Here is a 20003-nt window from a genome sequence, read left to right on the forward strand (position 1 = left end):
TTAAAGAAAAGTAGTTCATGTGAAAAGCAGAACTCACAAAGTGAAAATATTTTTTTGGGTGCATATGGACGCAAAGTATGTACTGCACTCATTCCTTTACCCTGTTAGCTCTGATTGTGTATCCCCTGGCCTGTGCCTCTCCGAGGTGGTCAGAGTAAAGGTCTTCCTCTTCCTCCTCCAGGATGTCAGACAGGTCTGAACGGCTGTTGTCTGCGTGGTAGTCACTGGGAGGCTCCACTAGCCCTCTGCCATAACTCTGTGAAAACATACATCAACATTCTGAGTGAAACTATCCAGAGTGAATTTATTTTGTGAATTTATGTTCAAATTTAAATTATTATTAGTCATTCTATTGTATATTGAGTAAGATAATAAACCTGCAAGTTAAATAATGACATGTTGCCTCTTCGGTAAGAGCTCACATGACTGAAATATGTATCGACTTTCCATGATTTAGGCTTTCTTAACATGCTAAAACTGCATCATTCATTGTCTCCATTCATTTATCAGGACAAAGTGACATTTCCACAGCAACAAATAATCATCAACTAAAAAAGTATATTTTAAAGCTTTCTTCCTTCAATGCTGGTAGATTTGACAATGTAATGAACACCGATGGACATTATGGTAAACTTTGACATCAATAGCTGCTCAAGTAGCTGAACATAACCATGGTTAAGTCTAGGATAAACAGCTTAGGGCTCCAAAAGACTTTTATGTAGAGTAATGTTTATTGGTGAATTAGACCTCTGGAGCGTCTCAACCAAACATTCTGGCGTCCCAGAATCTTCCCCCCTTTCAGATCAGTTCTCAGTAATAATCGATAAAAAAAAGTCTACTTAGTAAACTACTGCAAATAGTAGGTGGATGTCAATACATCACTGCTGACCTGCTGCGTCCTGCAGTATGCCGGCTCTTGGTCCTGTCTCAAGAACTCCTCGATGGACACCAGGCGGGTATTCTCTCGCTCATCCTCCACCTCTGACTCCAGCGGTGAATTGCTGGGAGGTCGGAGGAGCAGAGTGTCCTGAGGGTTAAGAATCGCTGCGATCGGGGCTTTGGGTGGTGTGGGGATGCGCTCAGGGATCTCGAGCTTGGCACTGGGGTCCTCAATGAAATCTGTGATAGATGGGAAAGGACGAATTGTTCCGGGGCTGTCGGTGTCTCTGCGCTGCTCCAACTCGGCTGCTGCTGCCAATGCTGGTGCTTGTGCAGCTGCTGCTTCAGGAGGGGGCTGGGGTGATGAGATGGTGGGCGAGGTCACATTAACCTGAGGATGAGAAATACAGTCAATGCAATATCTTTCAATTATTATTCTAGAAAACAAGTGGTGTCTCATATGGCCAGGAGGATGGCAGAGTGAGGATTACCACTGGAGTGATGATGGCAGGTACAGGTGATGTGGCCTCATACACAGCCAAGGCAGCAGCAGATGAGGGGTCGGCCCAGGCGTTCACATATGAGGCAGATGAGAGAAGAAGATCTGAGTGGAGGGCGTGAGGAGAGTTGGCAGCAGCCTCCACTGTGAGGCCAGTGAACTGTGTGTCTGATGGTAAAGTGCTGGGCAGCATTGAGACTTTGGCAGCAGAGTTCCCGTAGGATGGCGGTGAGGGCAAACCTGCAGGGCTGCAGGATAGGGGTGGCACAACTGGGGCAGTGATAGCTGGGCCGGCCATGATGGCAGCCAGCTTGGGGGGCACATTGACTGGCAAAGAGTCACAGGACTCCCCGTGGGCAGACATAGTGCGGACAGTGAGCTCCTGAGCTGCCTGCAGGGACTGGATCTGAGAGGGGCCCAGCAGGGCGCTGCCAGCTGTTGGGGAAGACACCTCCAGCACCTGGGAGAGGAGAACAACAGGTATGACCCCACCTTACATGTGCTGTACATTATAAAACTCCTTCAAACAGCAATGCACTGCTTGGTTGAAAGGAATTTCAAAGAAAAAACTGAAGTCTTGCCTTTTTCTTGTCAGCGTATATAGTGTATCCAGTGACACGGACTCCATTGGAGGTCCCGGCAGCATCTATGGTGACCGGCAGCCAGCTGATGAGGGCAATCCCCGGAGAGGGACCGTGCTCCAGCTGGACATCCAGAGGAGCATCAGGGGGGCCTGAAGGGATCAATAGCATAATACCACAGCCAGTGGCAAGCAAAAAATAGAGAACCATGTTTTTATATTAATATAGAATCAACTGAATAAGTCATATTGAAAATACAGTGCTTGGGATGAGAAATAATTACTATACTCTACTATATACTACACTCTAAAGGGACATTCAGAAATTTAGAAACCATATACCTGTATTCCCAGACTGTGGGCATGAAACTTAAGGAAATTTGAATGATCATTTAGAGAAATACAACTCAAATCCAATATGACACTGATCACAAATACACATCTCTAAGATTTATTCTTGAAAAAAAAAAGAAAAAATGTTGACTGGGAGGAGCAGAATGGTAATATGATACCTCAAATTGACCAAAAATATTTCTGGGGATTAAAAACTCAGCACATGAATGACTCAGCTCTCATCAAAATATGAACATTAAGCACATTAAGATTCATCATTTACGTGGAATTCCAATTCTTTGAGCTGCCCTTTATACTCTTGTTTAAGGGTAGGAAAATATAAAACAAACGGGTAAAGTGCACTTCAAGATTGGGAAAACACCAACTACTTCTCTCTAAATTATGTCATCACAATGAATACTGGTTTAGAAGTTGTGGTAGAGAATTTGTCATAACAAATCAAGTCCCCAGTTTTCCTTCCTTTTACAAACAATGAATTCGGTGAGTGCCTTAATGTTTTGGCTATTTAATACAGGAAATGAGATTCAGAGCAGCTCACAAAAGCTGTTCTCATGAATAAACTGATGTCCTTGTTTGGGAGGTTCAGAATCACCTCTACATCTTAACCACACATTTGGTTAATTAGTAGCTGTAACTGTGTTGCTCTAATTGAAGAAGAAAAGCTGCCAAACATTTCAGTGAAATTACTGCACCTGAAGAGCTGGACAGAACCAGCAGAGGACTGTAGGAACAGTTTGGGAGCTGTAGCCTACCAGACAGGTCCCTGATATTAATGGTGGATGTGACTGCCTCAACAATCTATCCAGCAGATGCTAACAGTGCAACTGTCTATAAAACTTCAATCACCACCAACACTACGGCTATTTAGCACATAGGCCTATTTAAAATTAAACCTTAATTTTTGTGAGATTTATATTCAAGACAATTCGTCAATTTATCATCCACACAAAGCTTTGGTAAGCTTCTGCATATGATGTGGGATCTCATTTTTAGTAGATGATTATAAGTTCAGTACATGTCTGTGATATTTTCATATTTTCCTTTTTTGTAAAAGTCTCATAATGTGTGCTGAAGAACATCAGGAGATACTTGTGCAGAACTTTTCCCACTCCGATTGCTTCAAAAGAGTCACATTTCCATGACATAATCGAACACGTACACATGTACTTGTTCTGTAATGTTTTACGCTCAGCCATTTTATTCTTTTCCTGTGATTAAAATATGTGTGAATCATAAATTCTATGCAAATAATGTACTTTCAAATTGCCACACTGTGTGGCACTGTGAGGTGCTGTGTGGATAAAATATATGTGCATCTGAGTTACCCAAGGTCATTGGCCATATTCATGGACATACAGTTTCAGGCTACAATAATCATTTTAATAGATTCTCCAAAAGTTTGTCCAAAACTCTTCATCTGGAACAAATATCTGAGCAAGACTGAGTATTAATTGTTCTTAACTTATTCTTTTCCAACTTCAATGTTTGAACGTCAATGTTTTTGAGTGGGGAAAAATTATTCTTATATGTAGTTAGCATTGCATCCTTTGAGAACATCTGATATTAGACAAAATACTGACCTGCCATCAGTGTGTTGAAGGTGATTGTAGCGCTTCTGTGTTCACGTCGCTCCACAGGTAACTCCCATGGTGTGCGGTGAGGCCGCGCCTCAACTTTGACTGTGTACTGCAGGCTGGGCAAAAGGTCATTGAGGCACAGCGAGTAGCAGCCAGCCTTCACCAGCTCACACTCCTCCTCATTCAAGGACACAATGTGCACATAGTTACTGTTGCTGGGCAGCCAGGTCAGGTTGGCAGAGGTGGCAGTTATCCTCTCCACACGCAGTTGCGTGGGCGCCACACAAACGTCCCGACCAACAAGCATGCTGCAGCGCAGCTGGTCAGAGAGGCCCTTCTCTGTCAGGCTCTGCACTGACACACGGTAGGCCTTGAGGTTTATGTCTAGCCGCTCCAGAACCGCTTTGGTCTGCGAACCGAAGGGCACATTGAGCCGCAGCTCCTGGTCCACATACACATTATAGCTCCACACATTGCCCCACCCAGCCGGCACCAACGGAGGGTCCCAGCCGATGATAATGCTCTTGGCAAGCTGCTTGATGAGGGTGAGCTTACGTGGGTAAGGCACAATGTCCACTCCCACCTCCTCCAAATCCAAGTCCAGGCCGTTGGTGAGGGGGGCTGGGACAGCCAAGGCCGATGCTGAATCTGAGGGGGCTGAGGCAGGGCCAGAGGCAGCAGAGGCCTCTGTCCTTTCTGAGGCGCTGACGCCTATGTGGAGGTGATGCTGGTGGCTGGCACTGTGCAGGCTGCTGTCTAGCAGCGAGTTGTGGGACATGTCCCCTGTCTCTGGATGGTGAGTGCTCATGACATCATCGTCCGATACACGTTCCACAAAGTTGGAGGGGACCAGCCCTCTCCGTCCATCCATCAACTCACCTGAAAGCACCCAAAGTAAAATACTCTAGACCATGGACAGACAGAAGTATGAAAATGTAGATGCAATAAAATATACTTGAAACTCACCTTCATAGAAGCCGTCGTCATCCATGTCTCCATACACATAGATGTATTCTCCCGCAGTGAGTGGTAGCTCCACTTCAGGGTTGTCATTGGGGCCATCATAAGGATTATAGCTGTTGAAAGTTAATTTACCAGGAAGTTATTTTCATCTCATAATACCAAACTCTTGATGTGGTGAGTTGACTTTTGTCTTAGTATAATACTAACCTGTATCTTGCAATAAAAACCTGAAGCTTTGCAGCTCCTCTGCTGGCTGTGTAAGGTGCCGGGGCCACGTCAATGTCCAGCTCCTCTACTTCACTGGCAGTGTCCACCTGAGAGCACCATAAACAGATGCTTAAATGATTCAACATTCAGACAATTCTAAAACTGCTTAAAAATATGAATTAAAAAAGGGAACAAACAATTATTTTATTTTTTTCAACACAGTAAAGCCACATTCTAACAGACATTGGTGAGACATACTGACATATCCAGAAGGTTGTTTCTAAGAAATTTAACATTTTTCTCAATACTAAAACCTGCTTCTAGTAGTGATTATTAGTGATGGGATATTATTAAATTTGGTGTTAGATGAGTGAACAACTACACATATGAAAACTTGAAAATCTTGAAAGGCCATGACTGTTAGGAGTGACTGTACAGGAAATCATTGTCTTTGACTATAAATGACTGTTTCCAGTTTTTTACTCAACTAATCTATTTAAATACAGACCTACAGAGCTAGTTATTAGCTAACACAAATGACTGCTCTCATAAAAATACCATGTACAATCTTCTTGTTATATAGTGAGCGAATAGCTCAATGACTCACTGTTGATGTAGAGAATCAAACTGATACCTGATGTGGAGTTTGATTTCCATTCATAGTTACACACAATACAATATGAGAAGTTGTATATTTATAGCTCCCTGGGAAAACCTTTTTAAGGATAATCACTTACAACTACTACTGTATAACCTTCATAATCCACAGCGGCGAGTGGATTATCTCACTAAATATGAGCTTTATTGAACTGTAGGCAGACGAGTGACTAGATGAAAAGACCACCAACCTGTCTGTTATGCGAGACCAGACACTAACTGTTTGGAGAAATGGCACAATAAAAATACTTAAGCATGGGGGCAGATCCACATAACGTTTCGTGTTTACTATATGTATGAGCTCTGGCAGATTCAGCTATAGTTTGTACTCGCGTGAGATGACAGAGAGTTTAAGGAGGGCTTTTTAATCCATTAAATCCACACAATCAATGTGCTTGTGCGTAGCTGTCTTGGTAATCTTGATGAGTGATCTGCCTGTCTATAGGGAAACAAAGAAAGCACTGGAGCTACAGGCAGGGGTCCTGACATGAACTCAATGAACATCAAGAGACCAAAGGAGCATTTTCACAAATCTATAACCAAGGCTTAAAATAAATACTCATTAACTGCCAAATGTGGGTAAAAAGAAAACCATTTTGCCTAGCAGATGTCAAAAGGGAAACTCTACTGATTTCACACATCAAAGTCTGTTTAAAAGGTGGGCAATACTACTGCATATGTGAAAAAGTTTTATAAAGCTCCAGAGAGAGTTGCATGAAATTTGATAAATTGTTTCAAGTTATGTTACTGGAGTCAGCATCAGTTGGGGCTGAAGACTACAAGTTTGAAATTTTTAAAAATGTGGGGGTGTGGAATTAGAAAGAAGCAAGATTACCAAACCTCTGTAGCTAGCGGCTAGTGGCTTGAGGCTACATTAGCTGCTACTAGCATAAAAAACCTGAATCTCAATCTGAATCTGAATCAATCTGAATCTGTTAGCAGTTGAGTTGCATTGTGGGTAATGTATGTACTAGGTTTTGACAAGGAAGAAGAATGCTCGGAATAGAAAAAAACGATATCTCTGGTTCTGCTGCATCAATTCTGATCTTTTTTTTTTTTTTTTTACTGCTCATCATGAGTCAACAATGTTGTAGGAGTGCAATGCTAAATTGGTGTACTTGCTGAAGAGTTAGTGGCAACCTGTGTTATATGTTCTATGCAAAGTATAACACTGACTAATAAGTACATTCAGTGTTGTGTGGTAAAACAGTAATGCATTGCAACAAAGTTTATAATTTTTCCAGCAGCAAATTGCCACTTCAATTTCCAAATAATACCAATAGCAATTGTAGTAATACTATATTATCTCAATGACAACTAAGAAAAAACTGAACTAAGAAAAAACAATAACAAAACACAACTGGAAAAGTATGAATTCTGACATGAGTAGCAAATGATGCACTGTACATCCTCATGGTTGGTACCTCATGTGTTGGGCTTGATTTGTGTGGACTGAGGTGGGTGTCAGACTTGGGGGTGAGGTGTGCGGTCTCGGACTTGCTGGAGGAAGAGCCTGACTTGTTGATGCTGATGGTGGGCAGCTCTCGATGTTTGGTGACAGGCGAGCGCTCCACCCTGGACAGCCCTGCAGCGTGGGGGGTGGCCCCCATCCGTAGTGCAGCGGCCACATCTAGCAGGAGAGACAGGAGGAGGATAATGCATAATCCACGACTTTAATAGATGACACCAGCCCTCATTGGTAACCTGGTTGAATCCATGAGCAGCTAGGTGGGTGAGGTCACTGGTTGACATGCAGGAGGCTCAAGGTTGAACCTGGCTGATTAAACAGTGGAGAAAAATCCTCCCTCCATCTGTCTGAGGTCAGAGGTCACACTACCTTGTGGCAACTTGCATCACACCTGCACCGCTAAGGGGCTTAACTGGTTCCACAGTCCACAGACATTTCTCACCTCAGCCCATGAGAAATGACCCTCATGAGATTGTGAGACAAGCTCTGTTACACTGTTGGACTGTGACGGTGTGGGTGAGATGACAGGTTAGAACATGCCGTGCTTTTGTGACAGTGCCCAACACATATCATGAGTAACGGAGACAGAACGAGTACCGAGCGGATCATTACCCTCAGGGCAGGAGAGAGTGTCACCTCCCTCGAGACTCCAGAAGGCTATTTCACTCAGAGACACCATATCCCATGAGCCACCAGTGCAGTCTAAAACACATGAACAGCGTAGGAGAAAGAGGTTGGATACATCTGTGGGACACATGCAGTAGTAAAGATATGGACTGTTGTTTCATTTAAGGCAGCTGTGGCTGGGATTACATTATAAAGGATCTTCTAAGAATGCTGCTTGTTCAGTTGAAAAGTAATTTAAAATGCGACTTTAATTCATACTGTAGTAGAGAAAGCTGAAATGTGACATACACGGAGCTGAAATGTAAGAGATTGTGTTCAATTTGTTGTATTGATAAACAAAGGAGACATAATAGTATGAGAATAATTTTATTCAAAATAAATTGTATCCTTACTGTTTAAAAGGAAACTACATAGTCATAATGAAAATGATCTACACATAATGAAAAAATACTAAAACCTGAACAGCTGCATCCCTGATGGGACAGTTTAAAAAAAAGGATATGAGTCTTTTTGAAAGCATTTTGTCCATGGGTGGACTGATGCTGTTGGTCTATATTTCCCATGCTATGTTTTGTGCCAGGGGTTGATTCCTCTTTTAGTGATAACTTTTTTTTTGGAACAGAAAGAATTCTAAAAACACTAACAAAGATTATATAACGTGAAAGTTGAATTATGGCAATGATTTAACTATCAGGGTATCAGAGGCAGATAGCTTGAGTCAAAATGGCACTTGGACTTTATTTCTTTGTTGTGAAAACTCTTCAAAGAAACATGGCTGTTGTTCATCTGGTTATTAAATACCTTTTAAAGCATTCATGCAAGAAAAATTACAAAGAATCCTCTGAAGTACACGTAATTATAATAAGAAATCCATGATGACAACTATTATTCTCTCAAGTGCAAAGCTTGTGGTGGTGGAGCTTACCTCGTTCTGTAGTCAGGCCCACCCCGTTGGTCAGAACAGAGAGGCTGGGATTGTTAAGGAGGCTGGAGCCAGCAAGGTCCACCTTCGAGGCCTGCAGTCGAAACTTCTCCAACTCTTGGGACAGCAAGCCAAACTGTTCGCTCTGGGTGCGACATTTCTCCTCCAGGTCTCGTACCTTTGACTACACATAATGTGTAACAAACATGGAGAACATACATACAGTGAAAACCCAGTTTTAACAAACAAAGAACTGTGACTTGAAATAAGAAAATCCACCTTTCAGCGCCTTTATACAGGCTATCATTGATTTGTGATACATATCAGGTGTAACAGTGATGAAGTGCTTACTTAACTTTACTGTACTTATTTTCTTGTGTACACACTTTAAAGCAATGTACTTCGTTAAATACACAAACAAGTGAGTTAAACGTTGATTACTATGCTTGTAAAGTAGTATGTGAACACTGGGCTGTGTTTTAAGGTGGATTTCTGCTTTAAGTGAATCTCAAATAGATTATTGGAACACATGTGGTCAGTCATGTGGAGGGGTCTAACCCTGTAAAAGTAAATAATAATAATAATAATGATACATAATAAAATAAAGGTAAGCTTCTTTATAAATAGTCAGTGTCATGCAGAAACCTTTTATAACTATACAGCCACTTTATTGGTATTATGGAAAACTTTTTTATCATTGATGTACACACATGTTTAATGCATAAAATTTCACATCTGATCTCGCACACTTATACATTGCTGCTTATGTAAGATATAAGCAATGCATTGTAAAATGAAGTATTGCAATATAAGGTCAGGTTTCTGCAAGACAGACCATATAAACTGTCACTGAAACATTTGTTACAAACTGCAAACACAAATCACAAGGAATTACAAAGATCAGTGGGAAGAAAAGGGAAGGGAAATAAAGGCAGGTAGTTTTCTGGTAAGATGGGACACAAGAGTAAAAACCAGAGTTAGATAGGAAGCATAGGTTATAAGAAGTTATATGTTGTGCTTCTGTCTTACACTGCATTCACTTTAACAAAGCCACTAGACAGCATGATTATTTGCCAGAACACTACAGAGTCTTAGCCTCACTGAGTTTCTATATGTGGCTGATTTCACTTCCGGTTGCGGTGGGAGTTTCCTGGCAGCCTCTGCACGAAACTGTCTGAACAACATTTCCTGTTAGCTCTCACCTACGCAAAGCCTATTCTGCAGTCATCTAGCTACATCGTTATCTAGCTGCACACACTGAGCTGAGGTGGTCATGTACTAAAACAGAGCAATTCCTTATAAATTATAAGTACTCAACTATACACAGCAATCTGCCTTAGTGATGTGTTGGGTGTATACAAAGGAAATCTCAGTATAATGAGATCAAGTAACTAGCCAGCAAGATAAGCATGATAACTGTGCTCAGTGCAGCTGGGAAAATGTGAACGACCTGATTTACACACACTTCTATAACCTAAAAAAAAATGGCATCCGCATTTAAAATGGGCCTCTGTAGCCACATGAAGCATTTATGCAAGATGGTTTTACAGTAATAACTGAAGGGGAAATACTCCTGCCTCTAAATTTCTATACACGAAACACAAATGACATACAAGCCAGGCTGTTCTATCAATGTCCTCAAACTGAAGAATTTAAATAAAAGTAACTGGGGTTTGGTGGTTCTACCTACAGCACAGGGGCTTTTGTGACAGAGAGATTAAAAATTTGGTCCAGGGGATCAAGCAGGCTAAAGGTTAACAGTACCTGCATGCAGTCCAGTGTACTCTGGTTAGCACAAAAAATAACACAAAGGAAAAAGATGTACACAAAAGTAAACACATGCTTGTGAAACATTTAGTAAACATATGAATAAAGTAGAAACACAGCAGCCTGAGTCCAGGTCGGCAATAAAATCCTGTCAGGAGCAAGCATCACCAGAATGTCTCTTGGCCCTCGGCAGTCAACACCTGCCTTTTAAATGAACACACATATTCCTTATAACCTTTGAAAAAAATGTTTTTATCAGATTGGGGAAAAACAGTGTGTTGACTTAGCAACAAAGCTCAGGCTCTCTCATAAGGGAAAGAGACTTTCTCCTGTGATGCTTTAAATTTAAATAGAGGCAGAAAGCGAGAGAAACTAAGCAAGAGGAAGGAAATGAGCATTTTTTAAAAACAGGAGCAACTATACTCTACCAGCTCCCTCCGCAACACAAGCTGAGTCAACTCCTAAAATAAAATACACAATTCATTTAGGAACAAATTCTCATAAAAAAAAAAAAAAGCAAAAGTGTGGAAAATGGAACACAGACAGTAGGCACACACACAGTCATCAATTGTGGAAGATGAAGTCTGAAGTCTTTTTGATCTAATGTCGTCATTCAAAATCAGCAGCCAATCAGACAGATAGGCACTTCAACTGTCATCGGCTGTCTGGATTCATTTTGAATTCACAGTGTGTAACACTCACACCGAGAGCAAGCGTAAACGTCACACGGCGGCGGAGAAGCCATCTGTTCAAACGGTTACGTCTCCAGGCCCAAGAGTGTTACAAAAATGCCAGGTGTTTAGATAAAGAGCCCATTCCATTGTATATCCATGCCATCTTTTGTTAACCAATAACAAGGCGAGAATTAAATATTCATCTTCTTTAATGCTTGGTGTGTGTTTTGGTACTGCAAGTCATCCTAAACGCTTGAAAGCAACTCAGGGCTTCACTGTATGGTAACAAAAGCACTGCATGGTATAAAAATCTTTTATTTGCCTTTCTTTTTGCACAATGGTGCAATACCAACTCACCTCCAGCATCTGAACCACTCCTTCATGTTCCCTCTTGGCGAATAACTGAGCCTGATGATTAAAAAGACATCAAAATCAGTGTTAACATGGGTTGTTTGCTCATAAAAATTCTAATTCACAGCACAGTGAGCTCTGTTTGAATTGCCTTGACAACATGTGATGCTTTATTGGTGCCCAAAGGTTGCCTCCTGCTGGACAAAACCCCCCATTTCTCATAATTAGGCTGAAAGCAACATGGGGGCCGTGAGGGTTTGATTTAAGCTGTCAAACATGAAGAGTGTACAGGAGACTGTGGGTCTTACCCGCTGTAACCGTTTGATTTCATCCTGTTTGAACTTAAGGATAGCCAGTGCCTGCTCATGTTCCAATTCCAGCTGCTGCCTTCGCTCGGCGACCTCTCGCATATGCTGGTCAAAGAGGAAAAATGTCAGAATCTTTTCAAGTAGTATTGTAAGGAGTGAAATTGAAAATAATCCACGGAATATCTGACTCCAGCAGTACCTTTAGGACCTGCTCTAGGTTCTCCAGTTTGGCACGGAGTCTCTGGTTCTCCTCGAGAACTGAATTGTGTTGAGCGGTCACTTCAGAGAGATCTTCCCTCAGCTCCTCATTCTCAGCCCGAGTCTGAGAAACAACACAGACAAGCAGGTTAACTGACGGGATCAGTTTAAAGGAAAATAAAGGGTTTATTATTTTTTTGCCAAACCATTTGTGTTGTTTAACCTAGGTTGGTGAGTAAAACAGACAAAGGAAGGAGCTCGACAGGGAAGGGAGACACTGACCTGGTCGAGCAGCTGTGCCTTCCTCCTGAGGAGATCTGCCTCCTCCTTTAGTTGCTCATTTTTGCCTCGCTCATCCTCAAGCTGGCTCTCCTGTTACAAAACCACAAGACAACGTTCAGATAAAGCCGAGGAAATCCATGTCTCCCAAGTCATCATTATGTCCACTATGGCAATGCTTAAACCAGACTGGAGGGCTGCCAAGGAGCATATGAGAAGGAAATACTGTAGCAAGAAGATTGCTTACCAAATCCAGACATCTCTTCTGTCGCTTCTTTACTTCATGCTCGAGGTTTTCACATTCTTTTCTCTTCTTGCTCAGCTCACTTTCCTGAACCGACAATGATAACAAAGCAAAGATAATTACACTGAATCTTCTTCTTGTAATCTGATATAGCTCTGAAAATACAAGTTCTTTACATGATTTTGACCAGAACAAACACAGATATACTGTGTAAGAGTAAATCCATGAAAAACAATATGTAATGTAATAATAATTTATTTGCTGACAAAGGATAAACTGTTTAATCTACAATTTGCAATGCAGAAAACATTGGCTTTAGTTCCATGCTGACCTCTGACACAATGCAGCGAGGTATTACAAAGCTTAGCATCCTTTAATTATTCTAAATGCAGCTTACATGCAGGACCAGTATAGGAGAAATCAGCTTATTTCAGCATGGCCACAGGACCTCAATCAAGCACTACCACTGTGACTGTGTGGGGGGAAGCCACAGAACAGACAAGCTAATTGCAGAATACCAGTGGCAGACTGGAAGAGACGCTGTACTCTCACCAGCGCTGAAACAGCAAGACGATAAAGATAATTAAAATGCAATCTGTGGTCTGATTTGCTTGATTGTGTGTATCGTCACAGCATTGCAGGCCTGAATAATTTGCATCAAGCCAGTGTGCTCTGTTGTATAGTCGACTCATGACTGTGAAGCTAACTGTTCATTTGTTGTGTGCCCAACTTAATGGGTTTGATTGTTTAGTTCCTCATGTGCTAACTCTGTACTGTCAGTTGGCCTGAAGAGGGTGTAGATTTACATGTGTCTCCTCTGATACACACAGTCACCAGAAGCTTCTTTTTGCTAATTGTGGCACTGCGTTTCTTCTCTACACTTCCCCAATCTTGTTTTTTATGCTTTAACTATGCACTGGATTAGGGCTGCAACTAATGATTACTTTCATCATGGATTAATCTGTCAATTATTTTCTCAAATAATTAATTAGTTGTTTGGTCTGTAAAATGGTGAAACATGTCCATCACCCAAAACGACATCCTCAAATGTCTTGTTTTGTCCTGACAGTCACCAATCCAAAGATATTCAGTTTGCCATTTTAGAATACTAAAAGAAACCCAGAAAATATTCACATTAGACACGCTGGAATCAGAGAATTTGGAAAATTTTCCTTAAAAAATTAAATGATTAATCAATTATCAAAACAGTTGGCGATTAATTTAATAGCTGACAACTAATCGATTAATCAACTAATCGTTCAATCAGCTCTACAATGGATTTTGGAAAGTAAAAAATTCAATTCAAATGAATTAAATTACTCCCTCTGCAGCCAGACTGTGCACACTTCAGTTTCAGATGTAATGATGCATAGCACATCTCCTTCTGATTTAAATGATATACTTGCTCATTTCGTCATAACTTTGTCACTCTTTAGAGAAGTCAGTATGCTGAAGCATACAAAAATTATGCATTTGAGCAAATCATGTAGATGCATCTTGGAGATGAGAATTTAAAAAGCAGAACAGCACTTGTTAGAAAACACAGTGACACATCGGCATGTTAATTCTAACATTCTCAACTAAAAGAAAAATGCAGAACAAACTTTTCAAAATGCTGCTGACACATCCGTGAGAACAGTGGTGGTAGCACAGATATGACCTCGATGGATACAGATCACAGTCATGAAGACACAATAATGGCATGTGCATGGCTCAATGAAGGGTGAGGAGACGGTAAGTTGTTTTTATTTTATCTGCCATGACGTTCAATATGAATGCTCTAACAACAAAACAAAACATCAATTATTGTCTAAAATGCCCATCCTAACAAGAAAGTCAATACAGAGCTAAGTGGGAATATGGTCCCACTTGTACAATCAGCAAGGCCAATGTGTTACTCTTCTGTTTCCAAGGGACAAGATCAAAATAATCCCAGCATTACATAACAAATCTGACCATAGTTTTTTTTCCCCTCGGTGGCAGTCAGCACAGTCACATCACTGAATTCAAGCTCCAGTTTCACATGAAAATGCAAAGTAGATGGAAAAGCTTGAGCCCCACAATTATTCATAATATGCAGTTACTGCGGCTAAGAGGTGCGTAGGACTCTCATGACTGACTGTTTGGAGGAAAAGATTGATATGAAAGCCATGTCAGTGACATTTAGTGATCCTCTGCATTACTAACCCTCTAATTTCAGCAACAACAAGCAACACACTCTAATTGGTACATTTTATTTGATAATATTAATAGAGATTTTATGAAACTGCTTTCATGAGCAATTGTGTCCTCAAGAAAGCAGCGATATTAAACTGGATCTCATACTGTAATTCAAACGCTGCATGCTCTTTGTCTGAATGCTGCCCTGCATGACAGGGTTATTATGAAGTATCAGCTCAGTATAAAACTAGACACACTCACCAGAAAATGTAGGTGTTGCTCCTCTGTGTGTTCCTCCTGATGGGAGGGGGTCGGGCTGAGGCCCGGTGGGGGCGTCACTCGCAGCCCCGACTCCTCCTCCTCTCCGGGAGTCTTCTCACACCTGGATGGAGCTTCATCTAATGCCACACACGGGGTCTCTCCTACAACCTGGCAGGGGCAGGGAGAATGAATAAGTTAGTCATCTTACATTTACAGAGGTATTCTTGAATAGCTATTTTCCAAGATGCTGCAATAAAACCGTTCTTATCTGGAAAACATGACCAGCGACGGAGAAGGGAGCAAATATATTATTGGTATACTGTACAGTAACACTTAACATTACATCCCCCACTGTGAGCGAGGGATTAGCGGCAAGCCTCCTTCCCAGTGGTCTAACTACAATCAATGAATAATCCAGGGGGAATCCCTCTAGCCTGTGACATGACTAGAACACATTAGCAGGTCGCCGTCCTTTCTAATTAGGCTGCGTGTAGTGGCTTGAATGTTTCACAGTGGGCTATTTTTCTTTACCAATTACTGTTTTACAATCTTTTTAAAATTTGTATGATCCGTCTAACTGAGATCCAGGTGGGTGGGGGACAGGCTGAGATTGGTTAAGGGTTAAGAGTCGGGAATCAGCATCTAATTTTAGAGCAAACCTACTTATGCTCAGAGTAAAACTGTGCTAGTGCAGCCAAGGCCATGACCCAATAACAGGATCAAAGGCGCTCGGCCACGTGCTGCAAAGGGGATCTCTTCTTTACACTCTCCTTTCCTTTACATTGTTAGTCCTGAAAAGACATATCACTTAAGACTTAAAACGCAGTTTCCACACCGCTTAAAGAAAGGAATTCTCTTGGGACTGTCAGTTACTGCATGGAGACATTCATATACTGGACCAACAATTTCTCTGTAGGGATACAGTTAAACAAGTCAAAATCCACCAAAAAAACAACTGGATTGTGAGAAAAAACCCCAAAACAATTAGTATAATTTGTTGCTTCTGGTCCATGCTGTCAAAGTTTTCATTAGCTTGTAATTTCTAGGGTTTTAATGGAAAAAACTCATTTGGGAAAGAAATATAGAAAACAAATGATTTCTCACTATGATCTTACAGCAATGACCTGCAATGCATGTTTAATATTTTATAAATATATACTAATTATGTTCAGTGTTTAGTATTATGGAATTGTCATGAAAGAGTCAATAAAGAAATTAACATTTCTCTATTCATATAACGTGAAGGGCAAACACTCACATTAGATGCAATACAAAGAAATCTTCCATACAATGACTGTGGCCCAGCTGAAAACTGACACACAATTCAACCTAAAAACTTTTCATCTGTCCTGTTGAAAAAAAGATATACTGAAGAGGCTGAAACTGAAATATGAGAGGATTTCTGACTTGAATGGAAAAAAGAAGAAACCTTGACGTGCACAGTCATCGCTATTCTAAGAAACCACCAAACTGTGACCTGGCAATAACAGACGGACAGAATGGCTTCTATGGAGGACAACCTTTCATTTTATGAAGCAGCTGATTCTCATTGGTATAATTTAACACTATATACATCAAGATATCTATTTCCAAGCCTCATTCAATTTCATCGTATGTGTTACTACTAGCCATGTGAAAAGATTTCTGGCACCATACTGATCTGTTTGTTTGTCTGTTAAATGTGCAGGTGCTTAATGCAGTAGGCTTTTCTTCCTTTCACACAGCTTGAACCTTGGCAGATACAGAAGACCTCAGTATGGGGCTGATAACCCAGTGTGATGGTCAGCACCAAATCGCTGAAATGTCTGTGAAGTTAAGCAAGGCTATCCCAGGTTTATCTTTTGGAAAGAAGACCAGATGGTGTTAGTAGTGGTGACGAAAGGCCGGCAGGAGGCACTAATTCCATTGGCCCCTGTACAAAAACAGTGCACAGGAATGAGGGCTTTAAACAAATGCTTTGCTGTTTTTTTGTCCCTGATTCCTTTTGAGGGGGTATTAAAGATCCTGTCACATTCATTAGAAGTGCCAGATGATCCCACTGTTGGTCAGTCATGGTTAAACCAATCAGTCTACTTGTGACTCTTGATTAGCTTGTAGCACTTGTTTGCGCTACAATCCGGCAGCCATGCACCAAGGTGGGAGTGACATATTAGTGGTGTTGGTCAAGGTAAGATCCCTATACAACGTGAACAAACCCACCCTTTTTAATCATTATTCCACTGCTTTTGCAACTCTTTAACTCTTAACTTTTCATACCTTATCAAACATCCCTACTTAGTAAAAACAGTCACAGTGTTTACCTTAGATAGATATTTTCATGTAACTACACAGTGATAACATATTATAATCAGTTTGACATACATCACTATTAGTCTACAGGTCAAATCCTCTAAAAGAGCAGTCTTTTTTGTAAAGGGAATGTGAGAGCTCACAATGAGGAGTTCAAAGCAAACATAATCAGGGTTCAGGCGACGTGTGATATAATTCTGACATCGTTTAGACGAATGGGCACAGAGGGGGAATATTACATAATGTCTCATTTATACAATGCTGTGAGGAATAAAGGGACTGTCACAGAGAGCATTAGACCAGGGCTTAGGCTATTATGAATCATTTCAAAAGGTTTATGTGCCAACACACCAACTTAACAAAACTAGTCATTTCACTGGGTCACAGTGCAGAGTTTGGAGCTAAATGCAATCAAATTGTATGTGCTTACATTTTTTTTTCCTTGTGTGAAAATAATATGTGCACATGACATAAAAAAAACCCAAAATGTTTACACGTTCCTGCAGTTAAGTAAAAACAGAGTTTACATTCTGAATAGTCAAATAAGAGGCCAGAAAAAATAAATGAATAAACAGAAAACAGAGAAATTGAATAGAAAAATTAAGAACAACAACAGAATAAAAGGTAACAGTGAGGGGTGAGAGCTATGGATGTGGGAAACAGCAGGGTGGAGTTTAGGGAGGATGTGTTGGGGTTGTTGTCCAAAGTGTTTGCTAAAGAAGTGGGTTAAAGAAGTTGTGCAGCATTTCTCAGCACTCACATACATTGAAATGAAATTTGTCCTCTGTATCTGACCCAGCCTATACACTAGGAGCAGTGGGCAGCCGCAGTGCAGCACCCAGGGACCAACTCCAGCTCTTTTTGCCAGTGCCCTCGTCTGGGCCAATGACTAAGCTTATATAAATAGCTTACATTTTAGAGCAAAATATTTATATTGTATATTATATTTTACATTATGCATGTCTGACATACGGTGGCAAAATTACAATATATTTCCCCCCCCCAAAAAATGATCTTATTGGTCTAACGTATTAGCAAATGCACCCATTTTATTTAGTCTTATTATATAAAATTCTTATATACATGAGCTGAAAGGGTTATGATTGAGGTGGCACAAAAACAATAACTGCCCTTTTTTTTTTTTTACACTGACAACAGTATGAGGACATGCAGCATTCCTCTAACCACTTAGCACTACAGAATACGGACAGATTGGCCTCATTTTATCTCTTAGTAGTAACAGAAGTTGTCTGCATACATGGTTGTTTTTGGGTTCAGATATTTCATATTTTTTCATATGATTTTGATCAGAAGAAATGTTAACTTGTTGAATCTGATGTGTAAATATTTCTTTAGTGTCCCTAAAGGACCAACTGGCCTCAACAGCTGATTTTTATTCCTATAAACAACAAATTAGGAATTGGCTATAAGTTAAACAGAGTCATCCTGTATATTAACAAGAATTTTGTGTATGACTTGGCCCTACTAACATTAGTGTATCAAAGTCATTATCCACGTATGATTTAACGTTTGCTTATGCATTGACATGTCAGGGAAGGTGGTTTAAGGATTGAATATAGAAAGTGAAAATAAGGTTTTGTTTACATTTGTACAATATGTTCTTATAATCAGTGGGTTCCTGCTGTGAAATGGTCTCATTAGGCTGACGTCCCAAAATATAGTTTGTAGTTACAAATCAAGTAGGTACCTACTTAAGTTATAGTCTAGTAAAATATTTCCTCTTTGTGTTACTGTCCCTCCACCCCAGATCAGCAAGAAAATACTGTCTGAGGAAACAAAAAGAGGAAATTCTGTATTAAACGGTGGTTACCTACTTGATTTCAGACTGCTGAAGCCTAATATTGGCTTCAACTGAACTTTAAGATGCATTTTGATGCAGAACAAGGACTGCAGAGTTTGTCCCCCATCTCTTACAATGGAAATGTGTTTGGAGGGGATTTCTTCTTTGTATGGAACAGGAGGAACAACTTCAACCAAAAACTGTTTCAATGTACATATGGGCATGTGAGTAGTGTATTTAGATAGACTTGCGATCCTGTCCTTTAAACTGTGAATTCATTTTTTGACACGTTTCTCAATGTTGGTATTTTATTTAACAATATAGAACAATCAGTACGTGTCATGCTGTGTTTTCTGGAAAGGAATAGTGTCAAATTTAAAGAAGTTACTGCAAATCACCCAACTGTCAACAATTCAAAATGTATTTAGATAACTTACTGTACACTGTAAATGCCATTTCTGCACAGTGATGAGCTCAAGGCGTTCAAACACATTTGGTATACAAATACATGTTATTCTTGTGGCCACTGGAGCACTTTTAAACCCTGAACACAACTTGTACATGTATTCTTATTTTACAAGTCAACGTATGGTTATGATTATTATGATGCTCAGAGGTACATATGTATTTTAATGAGGTGTACCTGTTAAGTAAAGTGTACAATTATTATAATTTACTTAAATGTATAATATGTAAAAACACTGGAAAGTTGAGGAATAATTTGAGCGTCATTACAAGCTCTGCTCACTTCCTATATTCCCTTCCTTTATTATATCCGACTGATTTTACAGACTATAGCTGATGGAAGCATATTATTTTGGTATATTTGTTGACTTGATTGGGAAGGGATAGGGAAGATAATGTAACAGCAGAGAACACTAGGTGCTGGTTAAAATGAGAGAAATCTGAGATCTGAGAAAGCATAATTCACAGCCCCT

At 40.4% G+C, this 20003-nt stretch overlaps 1 protein-coding gene across 6 annotated transcripts in view; it reads right to left on the reverse strand.

Moving 5' to 3' along the window:
* The window catches only part of LOC121909712 (peripheral-type benzodiazepine receptor-associated protein 1), a 62161-nt gene that overhangs the window by 11588 nt on the left and 30570 nt on the right, over positions 1 to 20003 (reverse strand). For 4 of the 6 annotated variants that reach the window (XM_042430324.1, XM_042430326.1, XM_042430328.1 and 1 more), the window contains 16 exons: positions 14976 to 15143; positions 12558 to 12641; positions 12314 to 12403; positions 12033 to 12155; positions 11834 to 11938; positions 11532 to 11582; positions 10929 to 10961; positions 8737 to 8917; positions 7141 to 7346; positions 5060 to 5166; positions 4856 to 4965; positions 3893 to 4768; positions 1960 to 2111; positions 1371 to 1838; positions 890 to 1270; positions 101 to 256 (listed from right to left, as the gene is read on the reverse strand). In XM_042430324.1, the coding sequence (XP_042286258.1) occupies positions 101 to 256; positions 890 to 1270; positions 1371 to 1838; positions 1960 to 2111; positions 3893 to 4768; positions 4856 to 4965; positions 5060 to 5166; positions 7141 to 7346; positions 8737 to 8917; positions 10929 to 10961; positions 11532 to 11582; positions 11834 to 11938; positions 12033 to 12155; positions 12314 to 12403; positions 12558 to 12641; positions 14976 to 15143 (3291 nt within the window). Of the gene's footprint in view, positions 1 to 100; positions 257 to 889; positions 1271 to 1370; positions 1839 to 1959; positions 2112 to 3892; positions 4769 to 4855; positions 4966 to 5059; positions 5167 to 7140; positions 7347 to 7781; positions 7887 to 8736; positions 8918 to 10928; positions 10962 to 11531; positions 11583 to 11833; positions 11939 to 12032; positions 12156 to 12313; positions 12404 to 12557; positions 12642 to 14975; positions 15144 to 20003 lie in introns of all 6 variants that reach the window. The other 2 variants (XM_042430329.1, XM_042430325.1) reach the window with 2 other exon arrangements.

Source organism: Thunnus maccoyii, chromosome 13 (genome assembly GCF_910596095.1).
Source record: "Thunnus maccoyii chromosome 13, fThuMac1.1, whole genome shotgun sequence".
NCBI classification, from domain to species: domain Eukaryota; kingdom Metazoa; phylum Chordata; class Actinopteri; order Scombriformes; family Scombridae; genus Thunnus; species Thunnus maccoyii.